This window comes from Peromyscus maniculatus, chromosome 1 (genome assembly GCF_049852395.1).
Source record: "Peromyscus maniculatus bairdii isolate BWxNUB_F1_BW_parent chromosome 1, HU_Pman_BW_mat_3.1, whole genome shotgun sequence".
Taxonomy (NCBI): Eukaryota; Metazoa; Chordata; class Mammalia; order Rodentia; family Cricetidae; genus Peromyscus; species Peromyscus maniculatus.
The window spans coordinates 186,542,189-186,559,954 of record NC_134852.1 but is presented as its reverse complement, the minus strand read 5'-3'; the positions used below and the strand labels follow the sequence as shown (position 1 = coordinate 186,559,954).

The following is a 17,766-nucleotide window of genomic DNA, read 5'->3' as shown; positions in this document are numbered from 1 at the left end:
GCTAAACAGCAGGAACAAGGAGAGAGAAGATGCAGAGGATGGGGAAGTGCTCCTGAGCATGGGCAGTGTGGGTCAGCAGACACAGAGCACATGGGTGCATGCTGGGCTTACTGAGCTCAGGACCTAGGAACCACAGGGTACTTTAATCAAGAGGAGAATTTTAACCATTTATGTTCTCTAATTTAGACCCTCCAGACTACAACTCTCATGGAGGTAAGTGAAGAGGACAAAACTTAGTGACAACAGGACACCCAAGTGTCTGAAACATCCAGTGTCTGACCCACATATCATCCCTTGAAAAACCTTGTAAAGATGTCTTACCTTGGGCAAGTGTGAAAATGCTCTCATGGAAGAGGAGAGTCTGCCAAGTTCCCAGACCTTGGCTCATGAATCAAACTGCATGCCTTCTTGCTGTCTCCCCATCTTTCTCTCACCCATGTGCTTACCTTTCCAATCAGTTACTCTTCTTCTGCACTGACTGAGACTCTTAGGGAGTAGTACTATGATTCCTGAGAGTTTTCACTACACTTTAACTTTGCTTGAATATAATAAACATGTTTTGGCTTATCAAAAATAGAAACATGTATTAAAAATATCAGCTGTATGTTCCCAGGTGTCAGGTAAAGAACCCTAAACACATCCTGAGCAATATAATTCACAATGATAAACAACAGTTGTCAGATAGCATGGCAGCACCAGTCACCCTTACTATACCATTATGTGGAGGATGAAATATAGCCTTCATACTTTCACAAACCCCTTGCAGGTTTTATATGCAGAATTTTCTTTCCTGCCTGCCACTAGACTTCTGTTAGTTGATCCTGCTTTCCCAAGCCTTCTTGAGGACAATGAAAGGATATCCTTTCCATTCTATCAACAAATTACACTGGAAGACTTTGTGATTCAAGGAACTTTACTGAATATATTTTAGTTGAGGGAAAGCATCACATATAACACAATATCAATAGAACAGAAAAAGTGCACAAATCTCCTCATATCATCTTCTGTCTGTAAGGTCCCGGCAAGTTTCTTCTGCTTGGCTTTCCCCAAACTTAAGACTCTTATTAGCCATGAATGATTCTGCAGTAAGGGGAGACCTCTTGTGTTCAAACTCTCCCCTTTGCTCACTTGGTTTTCTCCAACACTGCACTGTACTAAGAGTATCTGCTGACCAAAAGTAAGAGCTTCCTTGGAAAACACCTCTTTGTCCAGGACACTGGCAGGCATTGGATGGATGACTTTCATTCCCAAGACACAGACATTTAAAAAAAGATGTCCAGATCAGCAGGGGTCAGTCCTGGTCAGTAAGTGAGAAGATGTAGTGGGGTGCAAGTTCCTTCTGGACAGGACAATGAGGGGTGAGAAATGCTGGCAACAGCACATGCACTGAGCTACTTGGCATTCCAGCAAGCCATGCAGTTGAAGAAAGAAACCGGGAAGGAGGCCGGGAACACTCAGTAATGAGTACATTTACTTCACAGATGTGAGCTGCATTCAGAACTCAGGGTTCACTCCCCCAGTGAGCCTCAGAGCCCTCTCATAGCACTTCAGGGCCTCTTCCTTGTCCCCGTTCAGTTTGTGGACTAACCCAAGCAAGCTCGTGCTCTCCATCAGTTGAACATTCTGGTGAATACGTTTTGTGGCCACTTTCTCCAAAGCTGTGAGTAGTTTCCTCCAGACAAAGGTCTTTTCTTCTATTTTCAAACCTTTTAAGTAGTGGGTGATTGCCTTATCAACTGATTTCTGATGAAATTGTTGGTAACGGCCATAGCGGAAATGAATATCCTGCTCTATGTGACACTCAAGATTCTTCATGTTCAGCGCCTTCTGGAAATTTCCCTCTGCTTCTTCATATTGGCCAATTTCTGCCTGCACTTCTGCCATGCAAACATAAGCCATCTCAAATGTGGGCCTGAGTTTCACAGTCTCTTGAAATTCACAAATGGCCTGTTGTGCCAATTTCTGCACATTGCCCTGCCTTCTCGCCTGGTCATTACTGGATTTCTTCAGTTGGATCACCTGTTGCTTGTAGCAGAGCCCCAGTTGGTAATGCAGGTAGCCAGAGGCAGGTGATGCCTTCAAGGCCTTGAGAAGCAGATTGCGAGCCTTGTCTAGGCAGCCTTTCCTTCGGTAATACTTGGCTGTATAGCGAAAGACATATTGTTGGCAGGATGTGCTACTGAGGGCTTCTTCAATGTGTGTTTCTGCTTCAGCTGCTTCTCCTACATCCTGAAGTTTCAGCGCAAGAAGAACTTTAATATATGGATCTTCTGGATTCAACCTGACAGCCTTCCTTAGGGGTTCTAGAGAGATATTATTGTCACCACAGTTTTGGCGATAGGCTACAATAGCATAACCAGTGTTGTATTCAGGGTTTTCAGGCTCCACTTCCAGAGCCTTTGCAAAGCAGGCCATGGCTCGTTTATAATTCTGTCCTCCACACTTCAGCAAGGCCCAGCCTTGTTCACAGTCCATCTCAGCCCACTCTATACTATAGCGAAACGGACTGCCCAATTCCTTGCAAGTGTTCTCCACCTTGTCCAGGTAGGTCTGGGCTTCTGCCAGGCTGCCCATGTGGTAATGCACCCAGGCATAGTTGCTCCAGGTCACCAGGCTTCTCTGGCCCAACTGCTCTCCCTGGATCAAGGCTTCTGCTTCTTTCAAGCTCTGAAGAGCTTCCTCATGCTGGCCTTTCAGGTGTCTCACATAGGCCCGGAGGTTGAGCATCCCCACTGTGTTCTTGATGTCTAGGAACTCAAGCTCCTCAGAGATTCTCATTTCCAGATCAGGTATGTCAATGTCTTCCAACAGCAGTTCCCATGTGAAGTGACATCTCAGCTGAATCAGATTCTCCTTGACCTGATCACTGCCAGCATTCTCTCTGTGTGAAGGAAGCAGGTGATTTGTTAAGTGATAAATGGCCAGACAGTGACATTGACTCCATTCAAAGCACTTTTACAACATTCTTGCTTATTTCTTTCACGTCTGAAATCTTGTTCCTTTACAATTTCTGGACTGTTTTTTTTTTTTTTTTACATCAACTCCTCAACTCCATTTATTGGACCTGCCAGAGACTCTTTGTACTTATATTTACAATCTTGGGTTGTAAGCTAATCCTTTCAGTTAGGACTGAACATTGCCACACAGATACAAGCACATAAACATACATGTCAGTGTCCTTATATGAGGTTTAGAACTCTAAAATTCTATTCCCCCTTTTCTTATTTCTTCAAGGACTGTGCATAGAAGTACATGCCACCTGAGCTGACATAAATAAGACTTGTCCATGGGCACAACACTAACTGTTGAAGAAAAGTCATTGCAGGGTCTGCCCCTCTCATCTCTGACACAGATAACATCACTGGTATGATGTTCACCAATAGACTGATTCAGAACAAAGAACATGCTCTCTGCCTTGGGACACTGGGGAGATGACTCTTCTCTGGGCCTTTCATCTTTGGGTGATTCAGGTGAGGACTTCCAGAGAGAGACTCAACATAACTCTCTTCTGCTGTTAGATAATCCTTCTGTGTACTATGTATGTGTGCTGCTCTCATTGGCATATAATAAAGCAGTTTTGTCCTATGGGAAGGCAGGCAAAGTTAGGCAGAAAAACCAAAATAAGGAGAAGAAGAGGGCAGGGTCAGGAGATCTGTGAGCCAGCTGCCCAAGAAGCAAAATACTAAAGGAATGGTAAGCCACGGGCCTCATGGCAATGTATTGATTAAAAAGAAATGGGTTAATTTAAATATAAAAGCTAATTTATAATAAGCCTGGTATCTCAGCCAAGCATTTATAATTAATATAAGCCTCTGTGTACTAATTTGGGAAGCAGCTGCTGGGTATTTTGTGGGGGTCACAAAACAGCTTGACTACCAGGCTGCCATGACAGGCTTCGAGGCCCTGACACAGATTCTGGCAGAAAACACCTGGACGAATGGAAGAACCATGAGCTGAAGCCACCCAGTAGGGTCTGCATCTAAGAGAAAATACCTGACATTCCAAACATCCCCTATAACCCAGACAAATATCAGCCCATCAGGGTCCTGAACCTTGAAATCCCCTCACACCAACCTCTGCCTGGGCCCTGGGCTCTCTGCTCTCACTGATGCATCAGACAGACAGAAAGATCAAGCTCACAGCTTGAAGATAATAAAGGCTCTTTGCTTTTCCTTGCCTGATTCGGTCTACATGATGGTCTTTTGGCGTCCCCCGAGACCTGGGCATAACAATTTGAGAAAAGGGAGATGGTAGAAAAGCCTCCATTTAAACTCCTCTCCAACAGTTACAAGGAATCCGCGCATTTTAAAGATGTCTATACAACCTCAATGCATTTTCTTGTCTCTGCAGAAAGTAGTAGCACTTGCAAGTGTCTATCACTTCATGCCTCACTATCACACTATACCCATCTCTGAAATGGGAATGAAATTAGTATTTCCCATTCCTCATCTTTCGGGAGATTAGTGAGGCTATCAATATAAAATCCATGGATATAGCATAAACTCCATAAGAATTTCCTACTTTTCTGTTACTTTGGAGAACAAGACGTTACGTGTAATCACTCAGGTTCTGGGTAGGTTCCCCAAAGCAAGCAGCTTTGAATCTTAACCTTTAAAAACTGAGCTTGCAGAGGGGTGGGCAGCTCTCCAGCCTCCACTGTGTTGAAAGTCTTGATGGGGTCCATGCCTAAGCCTGTATTGCTTCCCAATAAAGCCTTTCTTTTGCATTCTGGTAAGCTCGTCTTTGGTGGTCTCACGGGGGGTCGAGATCTGGGCACAACAACTATAACCTAAATTAATCAATGCACTATGGTGCTAGAATGAATAGCCCTGAAAGAGAGAAAGGACATCCAAACAATGGAGGATAGGGATAACAAAAAGACCCAGCAAATAAAACACTGAACACATGATTGAGCTGCTGTGGATATTACTCTATATAAATAAAACACTGATGGCCAGTGACCAGGCAGGAAGTATAGGCAGGACAAAGAGAGAGGAGAATTGGGGAAACAGGAAGAAGGAGGGAGAGACACTGCAGCCACCACCAGGACCAGCAGCATGTGAAGACTCTGGTAAGCCACCAGCCACGTGGCAAGGTATAGATTTATAAAAATGGGTTAATTTAAGATAAAAGAACAGTTAGCAAGAAGCCTGCCACGGCCATACAGTTTGTAAGTGATATAAGCGTCTGAGTGATTATTTTATACATGGATTGTGGGACTGCGGGGCTTGGGGAACCTGGAGAGAAGCCGCCCTCCAGCAACAAATGGTGCCCAACGGCTCGAGTTTCCACCTTAAACCTGATAATATTTAATAACCAATTCTAAACAGAGCCAAAACCAGGTTCCTGCTTCTTGTCTCATACGGGCAGCTAGACGCCACAAAACACAGGTTTCAACACTGGCGGGTTCCTGGCGTGTGCCTTTGACCAGCAGTATGGCGGAAATGAGCGTCTGCCAGCGGCACATTACGCTGTGTGGTAGATTTAGTCTTTGCTAGTACTAAAAAAAAAAAAAAAAAAAAAGAGTTTTCTGGGCTACATGCTGCTTTGATAAAATCGTAGACCCACTATTTCTGAGACTTGATGACTCACAGAACTGGCGGAAAACGCCATGTTGGTAAGCTGAAAAGAGCAGAACCAGCAGCCACAGCGCCATTTCAGTCTTAGAATGCTACAGTTTAAAGCAATAGGCTAAGGTAATATAAAAAATAAGCCACGTAAAGATGGCTACCACACAGAGAATCTGGATTATGTTCTCTTTGATATTTGTAACTAAAGAAAAACATTTGATTACAAAAGCTGTTGAGTTATGCCAAAATGTACATTTTAAAGGTACCTTGACTTCAAAATTTGGATTTAAGGATATGTTGCTTTGGAAAAGAGGTTGTGCTTTTGTTTCCACAGAAAGCCAGATGCTATGGATTTGTTCCAGATTAAGATACATCAGGTTTCACCAGCCAAGACCCCCTGAAAGGTCTCTGATGACACCATGGCCCAGATGATCCAACATCCAGAGCAGTTTCAAGGCAACTGGTTCATACAATACAGCCTCACGGACTACCCCATAGGCCTAAAGTTTTCTTTGCGTCCCCATAAGATACAGCGCCCCCCTCCAGCAGGAAGTAGTAAGAGATGCTACGCCCAAATTCCCAAATATACCAAGCTGGCTTTAGAGGTGGAATGGGCTCACTCCCCCTCTAAACCCAGACATATTGCTTTAAAAAAAAAATGGTAAAGAGATTCTTGTGTCCCAAATCAAAAGAGCCCTCTGGTGTGGGACAGAGAAAAACCAATATTTTTATTTAAAACAGGTTGATTATAAATGTGATCTCTTTCTAAAAAAGAAAAGGGGATATGATATAGATATATAGGAGGATATAGAGATGATAAGATAAAAGGATAGATTAATCAACCTGCTTTTAAAGAACAACTTGTTTAAAATGTTTTACATTGGTATAAATTTTAGTTTATTGATACAAACTTGAAGAAAGTTTTATTATACTGTATATATATATTTCTATTCTTGTTTGAGGTATTATGTTTAACTCATTTAAAATTGTAATGGATAATTTAAAATACATTAATAATTAGTCATCTATGATAATTATATTTGTAGCCATGTTAGTTAAGTCTTCTAGGTATACATAGATATATTTCAGATAGATAGGTAATCTTCAAACACTTCATAGACCTAGAGAATATGACATTTAAATAACTTAGAATTCTGTTGACATGAGACACAATTGCTCCTGGCTGCACCAATTTGATCCCGAGAGAATGTTGGGCTTCTAAGACATTTCCATTTGGAAGTTTGTCTTCTTGGCACAAAATGGCCTACTGGGCAAAGAACTGCCCTTGCCTTGACGGCTGACAGTACGAATGCAATGCTGTCCTTCCTGGACGAGCGGGACACAAGGAAAGCGACCACTGTACTCTGCCAAGACAGGGTAAGATGGTCTTTCACAATTCCTGCTTCTAAAGATGGTCTGTCAGATACTCTAGGCTTGTAGCCAATTTGAATGCACCAACAATGCTGAGAAACATTAGGTGACTGTCCAGGCTGCCAGCTGTCTTGGTCTACTCTTGCAGGATTCCCGAAAGTTGCTTGCATCCATCTACCGTTTCTCAGGTACCATTATGTTCCTTTTCAGGTCTTTGATGTGGATAACGACTAGATAGTTATAATTTCCTCAGTTATGATAAAAGATAAGTTAGATATAAAACCTTAAACTCACAAATATAAGATAGATAGGACATCTTCTTTAATATTGTAACTATCATTCTTGCTCGGTAATTGTTTTGTTATATGTAATTTTACTATGTTAAAGTTAAAACCTTTCTTTAAAAAAAAAAAAAAGAAAAGGGGAAGTGCTATGGATATTACTCTATATAAATAAAACACTGATGGCCAGTGACCAGGCAGGAAGTATAGGCAGGACAAAGAGAGAGGAGAATTGGGGAAACAGGAAGAAGGAGGGAGAGACACTGCAGCCACCGCCAGGACCAGCAGCATGTGAAGACTCTGGTAAGCCACCAGCCACGTGGCAAGGTATAGATTTATAAAAATGGGTTAATTTAAGATAAAAGAACAGTTAGCAAGAAGCCTGCCACGGCCATACAGTTTGTAAGTGATATAAGCGTCTGAGTGATTATTTTATACATGGATTGTGGGACTGCGGGGCTTGGGGAACCTGGAGAGAAGCCGCCCTCCAGCAACAAATGGTGCCCAACGGCTCGAGTTTCCACCTTAAACCTGATAATATTTAATAACCAATTCTAAACAGAGCCAAAACCAGGTTCCTGCTTCTTGTCTCATACGGGCAGCTAGACGCCACAAAACACAGGTTTCAACACTGGCGGGTTCCTGGCGTGTGCCTTTGACCAGCAGTATGGCGGAAATGAGCGTCTGCCAGCGGCACATTACGCTGTGTGGTAGATTTAGTCTTTGCTAGTACTAAAAAAAAAAAAAAAAAAAAGAGTTTTCTGGGCTACATGCTGCTTTGATAAAATCGTAGACCCACTATTTCTGAGACTTGATGACTCACAGAACTGGCGGAAAACGCCATGTTGGTAAGCTGAAAAGAGCAGAACCAGCAGCCACAGCGCCATTTCAGTCTTAGAATGCTACAGTTTAAAGCAATAGGCTAAGGTAATATAAAAAATAAGCCACGTAAAGATGGCTACCACACAGAGAATCTGGATTATGTTCTCTTTGATATTTGTAACTAAAGAAAAACATTTGATTACAAAAGCTGTTGAGTTATGCCAAAATGTACATTTTAAAGGTACCTTGACTTCAAAATTTGGATTTAAGGATATGTTGCTTTGGAAAAGAGGTTGTGCTTTTGTTTCCACAGAAAGCCAGATGCTATGGATTTGTTCCAGATTAAGATACATCAGGTTTCACCAGCCAAGACCCCCTGAAAGGTCTCTGATGACACCATGGCCCAGATGATCCAACATCCAGAGCAGTTTCAAGGCAACTGGTTCATACAATACAGCCTCACGGACTACCCCATAGGCCTAAAGTTTTCTTTGCGTCCCCATAAGATACAGCGCCCCCCTCCAGCAGGAAGTAGTAAGAGATGCTACGCCCAAATTCCCAAATATACCAAGCTGGCTTTAGAGGTGGAATGGGCTCACTCCCCCTCTAAACCCAGACATATTGCTTTAAAAAAAAAATGGTAAAGAGATTCTTGTGTCCCAAATCAAAAGAGCCCTCTGGTGTGGGACAGAGAAAAACCAATATTTTTATTTAAAACAGGTTGATTATAAATGTGATCTCTTTCTAAAAAAGAAAAGGGGATATGATATAGATATATAGGAGGATATAGAGATGATAAGATAAAAGGATAGATTAATCAACCTGCTTTTAAAGAACAACTTGTTTAAAATGTTTTACATTGGTATAAATTTTAGTTTATTGATACAAACTTGAAGAAAGTTTTATTATACTGTATATATATATTTCTATTCTTGTTTGAGGTATTATGTTTAACTCATTTAAAATTGTAATGGATAATTTAAAATACATTAATAATTAGTCATCTATGATAATTATATTTGTAGCCATGTTAGTTAAGTCTTCTAGGTATACATAGATATATTTCAGATAGATAGGTAATCTTCAAACACTTCATAGACCTAGAGAATATGACATTTAAATAACTTAGAATTCTGTTGACATGAGACACAATTGCTCCTGGCTGCACCAATTTGATCCCGAGAGAATGTTGGGCTTCTAAGACATTTCCATTTGGAAGTTTGTCTTCTTGGCACAAAATGGCCTACTGGACAAAGAACTGCCCTTGCCTTGACGGCTGACAGTACGAATGCAATGCTGTCCTTCCTGGACGAGCGGGACACAAGGAAAGCGACCACTGTACTCTGCCAAGACAGGGTAAGATGGTCTTTCACAATTCCTGCTTCTAAAGATGGTCTGTCAGATACTCTAGGCTTGTAGCCAATTTGAATGCACCAACAATGCTGAGAAACATTAGGTGACTGTCCAGGCTGCCAGCTGTCTTGGTCTACTCTTGCAGGATTCCCGAAAGTTGCTTGCATCCATCTACCATTTCTCAGGTACCATTATGTTCCTTTTCAGGTCTTTGATGTGGATAACGACTAGATAGTTATAATTTCCTCAGTTATGATAAAAGATAAGTTAGATATAAAACCTTAAACTCACAAATATAAGATAGATAGGACATCTTCTTTAATATTGTAACTATCATTCTTGCTCGGTAATTGTTTTGTTATATGTAATTTTACTATGTTAAAGTTAAAACCTTTCTTTAAAAAAAAAAAAAAGAAATGGGGGAAGTGCTATGGATATTACTCTATATAAATAAAACCCTGATGGCCAGTGACCAGGCAGGAAGTATAGGCGGGACAAAGAAAGAGGAGAATTGAGAAAACAGGAAGAAGGAGGGAAAGATACTGCAGCCACCACCAGGACCAGCAGCATGTGAAGACTCTGGTAAGCCACCAGCCACGTGGCAAGGTATAGATTTATACAAATGGGTTAATTTAAGATAAAAGAACAGTTAGCAAGAAGCCTGCCACGGCCATACAGTTTATAAGTGATATAAGCGTCTGAGTGATTATTTTATACATGGATTGTGGGACTGCGGGGCTTGGGGAACCTGGAGAGAAGCCCTCCAGCAACACTGAGCCCTTCTGCCTAGGCTGCCATAGGAACCACCTATGGACCCAGACCCTGGCACAACATGACATCTCTGTTTATCTGTAACTTAGCAATTTATAAATGTCAGATCATATAGCCTGCCTGTATAACATCTCACTGAGCAGTGGTTTCTTCCTGACTTGCAGAGGGCCACATTCCCACTCCACCTTCATGCAGTCTTTCCTGTCTGTGCCAGGGACTCGGAGAACTCTGCTTCTCTTCCTCTTCTTGTAGGAAAACCTCCCAGTCCTGTAGCAGAAGAGCCTGCCCTTGTGTCTGCAGCTAACTTTAATCACTTTCCTCTACCTTTATGGGTGTATAAGTACTATTCTCCAGGCTAATTAGGAAGGGGAAACAGTTTGGACATGAGTATAGCCAAATGATCTTGACTTAGTGATTTAGCATCTCTGAGTTGAGCATCTGAGGAAAGCAGGTTGTTTTGGGCAGATTTTAAGTCTTTTATATGACTGGATGTAAGAATAGAGTAGGAGGAAAACTCTAGGATAGTGTAGTTCCATTTTAAGTTGGAAAAAGTACCCACAATAAAATGTAGCACTCGAGGTCTAAATCTTAGTATCTGTTTAGCAGCAGCAGTTGGGCACAAAACAAACAGAAAGCTGTGCTTTCTGAGTTAGAGACAATCCTACAATCAGCTGCGGAAGGATTCTGAGAATCAGAGTGTGGGGGGCAGAGTGGAGGGGGACAGAGACAGAGAGAGCAGAGAGACAGAGAGAGACACAGAGAGAGACTGCCCAGAGTGTCAGTGCACTGATGTCACATTAAGGGTTGAAAACAGAGCCTACTTCCTGGAGTCCTTCAGACCAAGACTAAGGCCTGGTTTGAATTCCCCACTTTTCTCCCTGTGTTACAGTCTTCCTAGAGTTTATGGTCTGTGTTCTTTCTGTGGTGTGTGCTTGAGGAGGCTGGCCCTGTCATTTGTCTAATGGATATATAGCCTTAAATGCTCTCAGGGCAGATTATTTCCTCGGTTTCAAGCCTGGCAAAAGCTCTGTCTCTTTGGATGTTAGAGTATTTTCAGAAAAAGATATTAGCTGTGTGTCAAGGCATTCTCATGGGCATCTGAAAAAGAGAGGTAGAAAAAAAAAGAAAAAGTAACAATTTCTCAGCAAAAGTGGGGAGCCTTCAACGTGAGAAACTGGAGATAACTACTTTGAAACAGGGGCTTTGGGTTAGAGAAGTACATATCTTATTAAGGGGACAGATGGATAGATGTTTCTTCCATTTGGGGAATCTTACAATCCTTTGATTAGTTTTAAATGCCATTTCTTTATGAAAGACCAGAGACAGAATTCATCTCCAACTCTTTTGAAAACTTTACCAATATGAGTGATCAAATGTGAGCTGACCAAGGATGATATCTGTGAGCAGGAACCATGGAGAAAAGGTCACAAAGCCTCAAATATACAAGAAGAACAATGAACAACCAATTCATTGGTTGGTAGGGAGGTAGGGAGGTGGTGTACCCCAGGGAAGAACACAGCCATTGGTTATCCAGCACCAGGTGTACAACCCTGATAGCATGCATACATGAAACATTATAAGCACTGGACTGCTCATACTTAGGAATATATGTGTATGTACAAACACAAACACACGCGCATATGTGTGTATATATGTGCATACAATAACAATTAATGGGAAAAGGAGGCCATGGATTTGAAGCAGAGCAGAGAGGGTAATATGTGAGGGGTTTGAAAGAGGAAAGGAAAGGGAGGAATAGGGAGAAATGTAAATTAGATTCTAATCTCAAAAATTAAAAATCATGTAGAAGGACACCTTAAAGAAAATTAAGGAGGAGTAAAACCAAATTTTCAAAGCAGTCATCATGATCAGGAAATAATTTCTTCTAGGGACTTCTTCTAAGCTTCTTGTCTGCACACACCTCCTTTTCACATGGCATTTAAATTGTGTGTGTTGGGGGGAAGGTTGCTAATGTCATATGAAGGCAGGCATATGAAGGTCAGAGGACAGAGTCAGGCAATGGTCTCCACCTGCTTGTGTTTTGAGAGAGGAAAGCCAAGTGGTTCCTCCCTTCTCTCAGCACAAACACTGAGATTGCAATCCTCATGCTTGCTTGGCAAGCCCTTGACCCACTCAGCCATTTGTCCAGCACCATTTAAGCACCTAGGGGAGCAATTGTGATGCTGAGTCCCTCCTTTCTTATGGTATTTCAGATCTTATGGAGAGTGACTTGAGATTGGGGACCACAGACAGAGCAGCAGCATGACCAAGAAGGAAGCCAGTTTGTAGAGAAACTCCTGTGGCCCTTCCTTCCATAGGCTTCAAGTATTGGGCAGAGGATGCTCAAAATGCCCTCGATGTACCAACCTGGAGAAGAGACAGGGCTCTTTGTTCATGCCATGTAAGTGGTCATGAGTCTCATGGCCCAGTGCTTTTGGGGCTTATCCCTCTGCTCTCAATCCTAATTTTCCAGAGTGCTGTTTTGTAATGAAATGTCTCTATTCCTGTTGCTAATCATGTGTCCTGGTCCAGTTCATTGATGTTGGACACAAATACTTGCATATTTCAAAAGTGCCCCAGGGAAGGTTTAGCAATTGTGCCTGAACTCATATCTTTACCAGTAACATTTGTTGAGCCAGGCTAGAAAGAGACAAAGGCATAAGAAGTTTCTGTCCTCTCAGTCTCTGTCTCTGCCTGTTTCTTTCTGTCTCTCTCCGAAATAACCAAATGCGTGGTTATTCCTTCTTTTACAGAGCACTTAGAAATGACGGAGAGATTTCTGTAGGAAGATTAGTCATGACCCGGAGCATCAGATTCAATCCTGCTTTTCTTTGCTTTCCCTGCCTACAGCAGTGCATAGTGGATTAGAGATTGTGCCCACACCTTATGGGAAATAAAGGCATTGGCAGGGCAGCTAAAATCACCTGAAATCTGAAAACCAGCTGTCCAGGAAGATCTGCCTAGTTGGGAGTTCACAAGGATCCTGCTGAGGACCTGTGCCCCAAGGAGGATGCACATGAACTTGTGCATAAGTCCATGCAGCAGAAGCTGAGCAGCACAGGGGCAACAACATTTGTGTGGACAACCTGGACAGAGAGCAGCCAGGATCCCACTGCCCATGTAGATGCTCAGGATCCCCTGTGCAGTCAGAATTCTTCAGCCTTTCTCACACTGCAGGCAATCATTTGCAAACCATAGCCCTAGGCACCTGCTAGAATGATAGGAACTGTAGACCCAGGCAGAGCTTGGTCACTGACCCTATGACCATGACTGTCACCTGACAGGTCCTACAGACTTCTGCCCTCTACTTACTTCAGCTCCATATTTTTCTACCAGTGTGAACTCTGTATTCTATTTCATCATTCCCCAACAGCTCTCAGCTTCCTCCATATTCATGTACCAGAGATGGTCCTATGTATAAAGACAGAAGAATAATCCTCCAAGTCAAGAGATGCTCACTGTAGCAAAGAGTCAGTGCAAACACCTCCACTGACTTATACTTTCAATGTGAACAGCAATTTCAAAACTAAAAACCCGGGGCCATTTACATAAATAAGACTTCACTGGGCACCTAGTATCCTTGAATATAAATATATATATATATGTATGTGTGTGTGTATGTGTGTATGTATATATATTGCATATGCATTGAGTATATATGTTATATGTACACATAGTTGGAAATAAATATGTGACCATGTATATTGAGTTTATTGCAGGAGGGTGGGAAACTTAAATACCACTACTCAGAAGGATATGCATGTCTGTATTTTTGTTTCTTAATCATGGGTGGTTGAAATAAAAGTGTGCTGTCCATTGGTTAAGCCAGCTGGGAATGGGTAAAAAACCACCTGGCCCAGAAACTTTGAACTTCATCTCAAGAGGTCCTTTTGGGGTCTGCTGGGTACATCCCAAGGACAATGAGGGAGTGGGGTCAGGGGATGGGAAGGAGGACACTCTAAGCAGTCTCTTCTCTTTTAGAGTTTGAGTGGTGTGTAAAATGGTTACCTTGTCCATTCCTGAAGTTCTCCTTGGTAATTGTCTCTGTGAGATGAGCATGCTAACATCCTCCCAGGTGTTTCCAACTACATGTGTGAGACAGCCTTAAAAACTAAAGCCAGCTTGCTGTCACCCATCCCTGCCCCTGCCAACAGCACATCCATTATACAAAGTCCCCGGACACTCAGGACACTTAGCACCAATGTTCCCTTTTCAGTAGTAGAAAGAGAAGGCAGAACAAAGGAACAGAAGCAGACTCAGTCAGACCTGGCCACTATCAAATGTTTGTCTCCTGGATTCACTCAAACTGCAGAGCAGGGAAATCCTTACCCCATGGTTGCTGTGAAGGTAGCAGCAGTTCTCTGGATTCTCACCAGGACAGGCCTCTCAGAATCCTGTCTTCTAACTCTGCTGTCTTGTGGACTCTCAGAGAAGGGCTGGGAGACAGCTCTGTGAGCTGTGGTGTCTGTGTGTGCTTTTATAGTCACAGTAAGAACCTGAAACTAGAAAGTGAATCTAAAGCCTGCAAGTTTCTCCTCCAGGAAACTGAAACTGGAAAGTGAAACTAAAGCCTGCAGGTTTCTCCTTGGGGAAAAAGAGCAAACAGGGATTGACCTTCTGCTCTCTCCTCTGAACCAATGGAGAGAAGGCTCTGGAAGAGACTGACATGTGAGTTCCATTCTGCTCTCCAGAGAGACATCTGTGGTACCAGGACATGCTGTTAGGCAGGGGTTGATGGAGGTGATGTGAACATGAAGACACAGACTGGCATCTCCACAAACACCATTGTTCCTCAGTCAAAAGAACTGCAGTTCTGCACTGTCTGCTTGGAACTGGGACCACACTCATGGATTTGATGGCCAAGGGGAAGTTTGGGGATGGAGGAGTCGATCTGCAGGTTAGTTTTGTGCAGTCTAAAAGGGGTACATCCCAGCTGGTTTGGTGTGTGGCTGTCCTCAGGAGCTACTGCAGGTGTGATTATTCAAGTCCCCTTCCCTCTGCAGAGCTTCTCAGTCTCCCTGAGGCTTTAGTAGTTTACCCTTCATTAACTAGGCCAATTTCCCAGAGCCTATAGTCATGGAGTCTTGCTTTCTGTTACCTTCTCCTGAGGTGTCTGTTTATTAAGGACTCTTGCTAACAGTCACAGCCACATAAACAAGAGCCAAGCATAGAATCTCTAGAGAATGCTGTATTCACAGCCTTGATGCTATCCTATGCTAAAGGCTGAGAGCAGTGTAGGAAACTGCAGAAGGTGGGGCTCAGATGGGTCCAGGCCGAGGTCACGTCCCTTAGTTTGTTGTCTTGTGCACTTGGTAACCTACTTTCACAGCCCTATTGAATGGTTGTTTACCCTGGTCATTCATTGCTTTGTCCCCAATTAGATCTCATCCTTCACTCCTCTAAATATTAAAAAAAATCATTAAAGGTACTGAAATGTCTAACTCCATCTCCTTGATAGAATGATAAACTCTCCTGAAAATTTCCCTGACCAGAGAGTTTTATCCCTAAAATTCAATCAGCTGTCAATAGCAGTTGATAGGGGCTCCTTGACCACTTTCCCATTGAAATTTAATTATGAAGAAGATGGAGGTATGTTTCTATGTGGTGTTAGGTGTGTGACACAGAGTTTAAATGCTTTTTATAAAGTCCTCCTTAGGATCAGTCACCAGAATCCTTGGTGTACAGAGAATAAAATTTAGAGGGTTGTACTGTGACCTTCACAATATGTCATGACATATTAGCTGAGTGACGTGGCAGTATATGACAGGTGACAACTAGTGTTTGACCAGTCGACCCACCAGATGTGTTTGTCCCTAATGGGGAGTCTTACCAGGCAAAGCCGTGGGTTCACTGGCAGTTGAAACCAGTTCCTTTCTGTTTGTAACTTTCACAGATTCCACGGGTATGCATCCCTAATAAGAACAGCTGTGGGGTGCTTCCCATGGTGCTTTGGTAGTGTGTTTTACATTTCTGCACACACATTTAGCTGTGGACCTGTTTAAGCTGTATACCTCTAATGAACTGAAATATTACCAGAGTATTTTTCTCTATTGACACAGGAAAGTAACAATGCTCTGTATCCATGACAGTTTTTAACTCATGGTGCAAGACCTTAGAAGAAGTCCAAAATAGACTAAGCTGCCCCTATGGAGAATACACAAAGACTAATTCCCAGTGTCGATTATTGCTACATCAAGGCCATGATGTTTATATCAATACATAGTCGGTACCCTGATCACACACGCTGTAGCCAATGGTTTAATATCTGAGACCCCTCATCAACTTAGAGCTGCGTTTATGGGTCAATGTGACATTACTATCCTAAGAGAAGCTATGTGACTTATCTGTGCTGTGAGAAAGGGTGGGGCCCTGAAAATGTAACTAATACTTGTCCAGAATTTGGTTGTGGAGAGGCAGCAGCGATGTAGTGAAAGATGGCCACGTAGAGCTATTTGACAGCTGCTGCAGAATGTGAGTGAAGTGTGTGTGTGTGTGTGTGTGTGTGTGTGTGTGTGTGTGTGTGTGTGTGTGTGCTGAGTGAGAGTGATGAACATTCATGAGAAAAGTGTGAGACACTGAATGGGAGAAAGAGTGAGTGAATAATCTGTCAGAAGTCTGTGTTAGAGTGAGTGTGAGAGAGAGAGCTGTGTGAAGGAGCTGCTGCTATGTAGAGGAGCTGTGCCTAGGAACTGTGTAAAGGGCTGTCTGGGGAGAGAGCTGTGTAAATGAGATGTTCAGCTGTGGCTGTGTGGAGATTTGTAACTTGTGGAGACAAGGAAGATGAAGCTGTGTAGAAAAGAGATGTAGAAGAGAAATGTGTGAAAAGAGAGATGAGTAGCCATGTGAAATATGTATGTATGTAAAGACATGTGGCTGTGTGCAGTATTGTGGAGATATGTAGCAGTGTGGAGACAGAAAGAGTCAGAGACCATTTCTTAAGATGAAGTAAAAGAGAAAGATATCATCAGAAGGCATGTGTGTTTCCTTATTTCACCAGTCATAGATATATTAAAATTTATTCCTATTTACCCTCAGATTTTAAAAAAAGTTTTCTATCCATCACTACAGTGAGGCATTCCTTTTGTTTGTGTTTTTTGAGACAGGGTTTGTCTGTGTAGCTTTGCATTTTTCCTGGATCTCACGCTGTAGACCAGGCTGGCCTTGAACTCACAAAGATCTGCCTGCCTCTGCCTCCCAGTGCTGGGATTTAAGGCTAATGCCACCAAAGCCTGGAAGAGGCATGCCTTTTATTATGCTGAGAGGATTGGGGAAGCTAGTCTTTAGTGAGTAGGTGTTCCAGCTTTGACCTAGAAGCACTACCCCTAGTGAGGCTTCTAGGTAACTACAACTCCTACCTATGACCTGTCCCTGAGTAGAGCTGAGATGGGAGCCCTTAAGACTGAAGATTCATATAGACTTACCCTTTTAGTTCCTCATGATCCTGGATTTTGGAAGTCAGAGTTCTCAAAAGAACCCTATTGGGCTATACCTCATCTCTCCCACATCCTGTAACCAACCCTTTCACTGGCTGTAAGATTCCCCCAAATAACCCTCCTTTTAACTACATGGAGTTGCCTTGTTAAATCCCCACAATACTG

The 17,766-nt window shown here is 42.6% G+C and overlaps 1 protein-coding gene across 1 annotated transcript; it reads right to left on the bottom strand.

The window, feature by feature from the left end:
• Positions 1–898: 898 nt before the first annotated feature.
• Positions 899–14,665, bottom strand: LOC143270986 (antiviral innate immune response effector IFIT1-like). The gene is made up of 2 exons (XM_076562577.1): positions 14,498–14,665; positions 899–2,881 (listed from the first exon to the last, which is right to left on the bottom strand). The coding sequence occupies exons 1-2, from the start codon at positions 14,500–14,502 to the stop codon at positions 1,495–1,497; spliced, it is 1,392 nt and encodes a 463-aa protein (XP_076418692.1). The 5' UTR covers positions 14,503–14,665; the 3' UTR covers positions 899–1,494.
• Between the last annotated feature and the right edge of the window lie 3,101 nt (positions 14,666–17,766).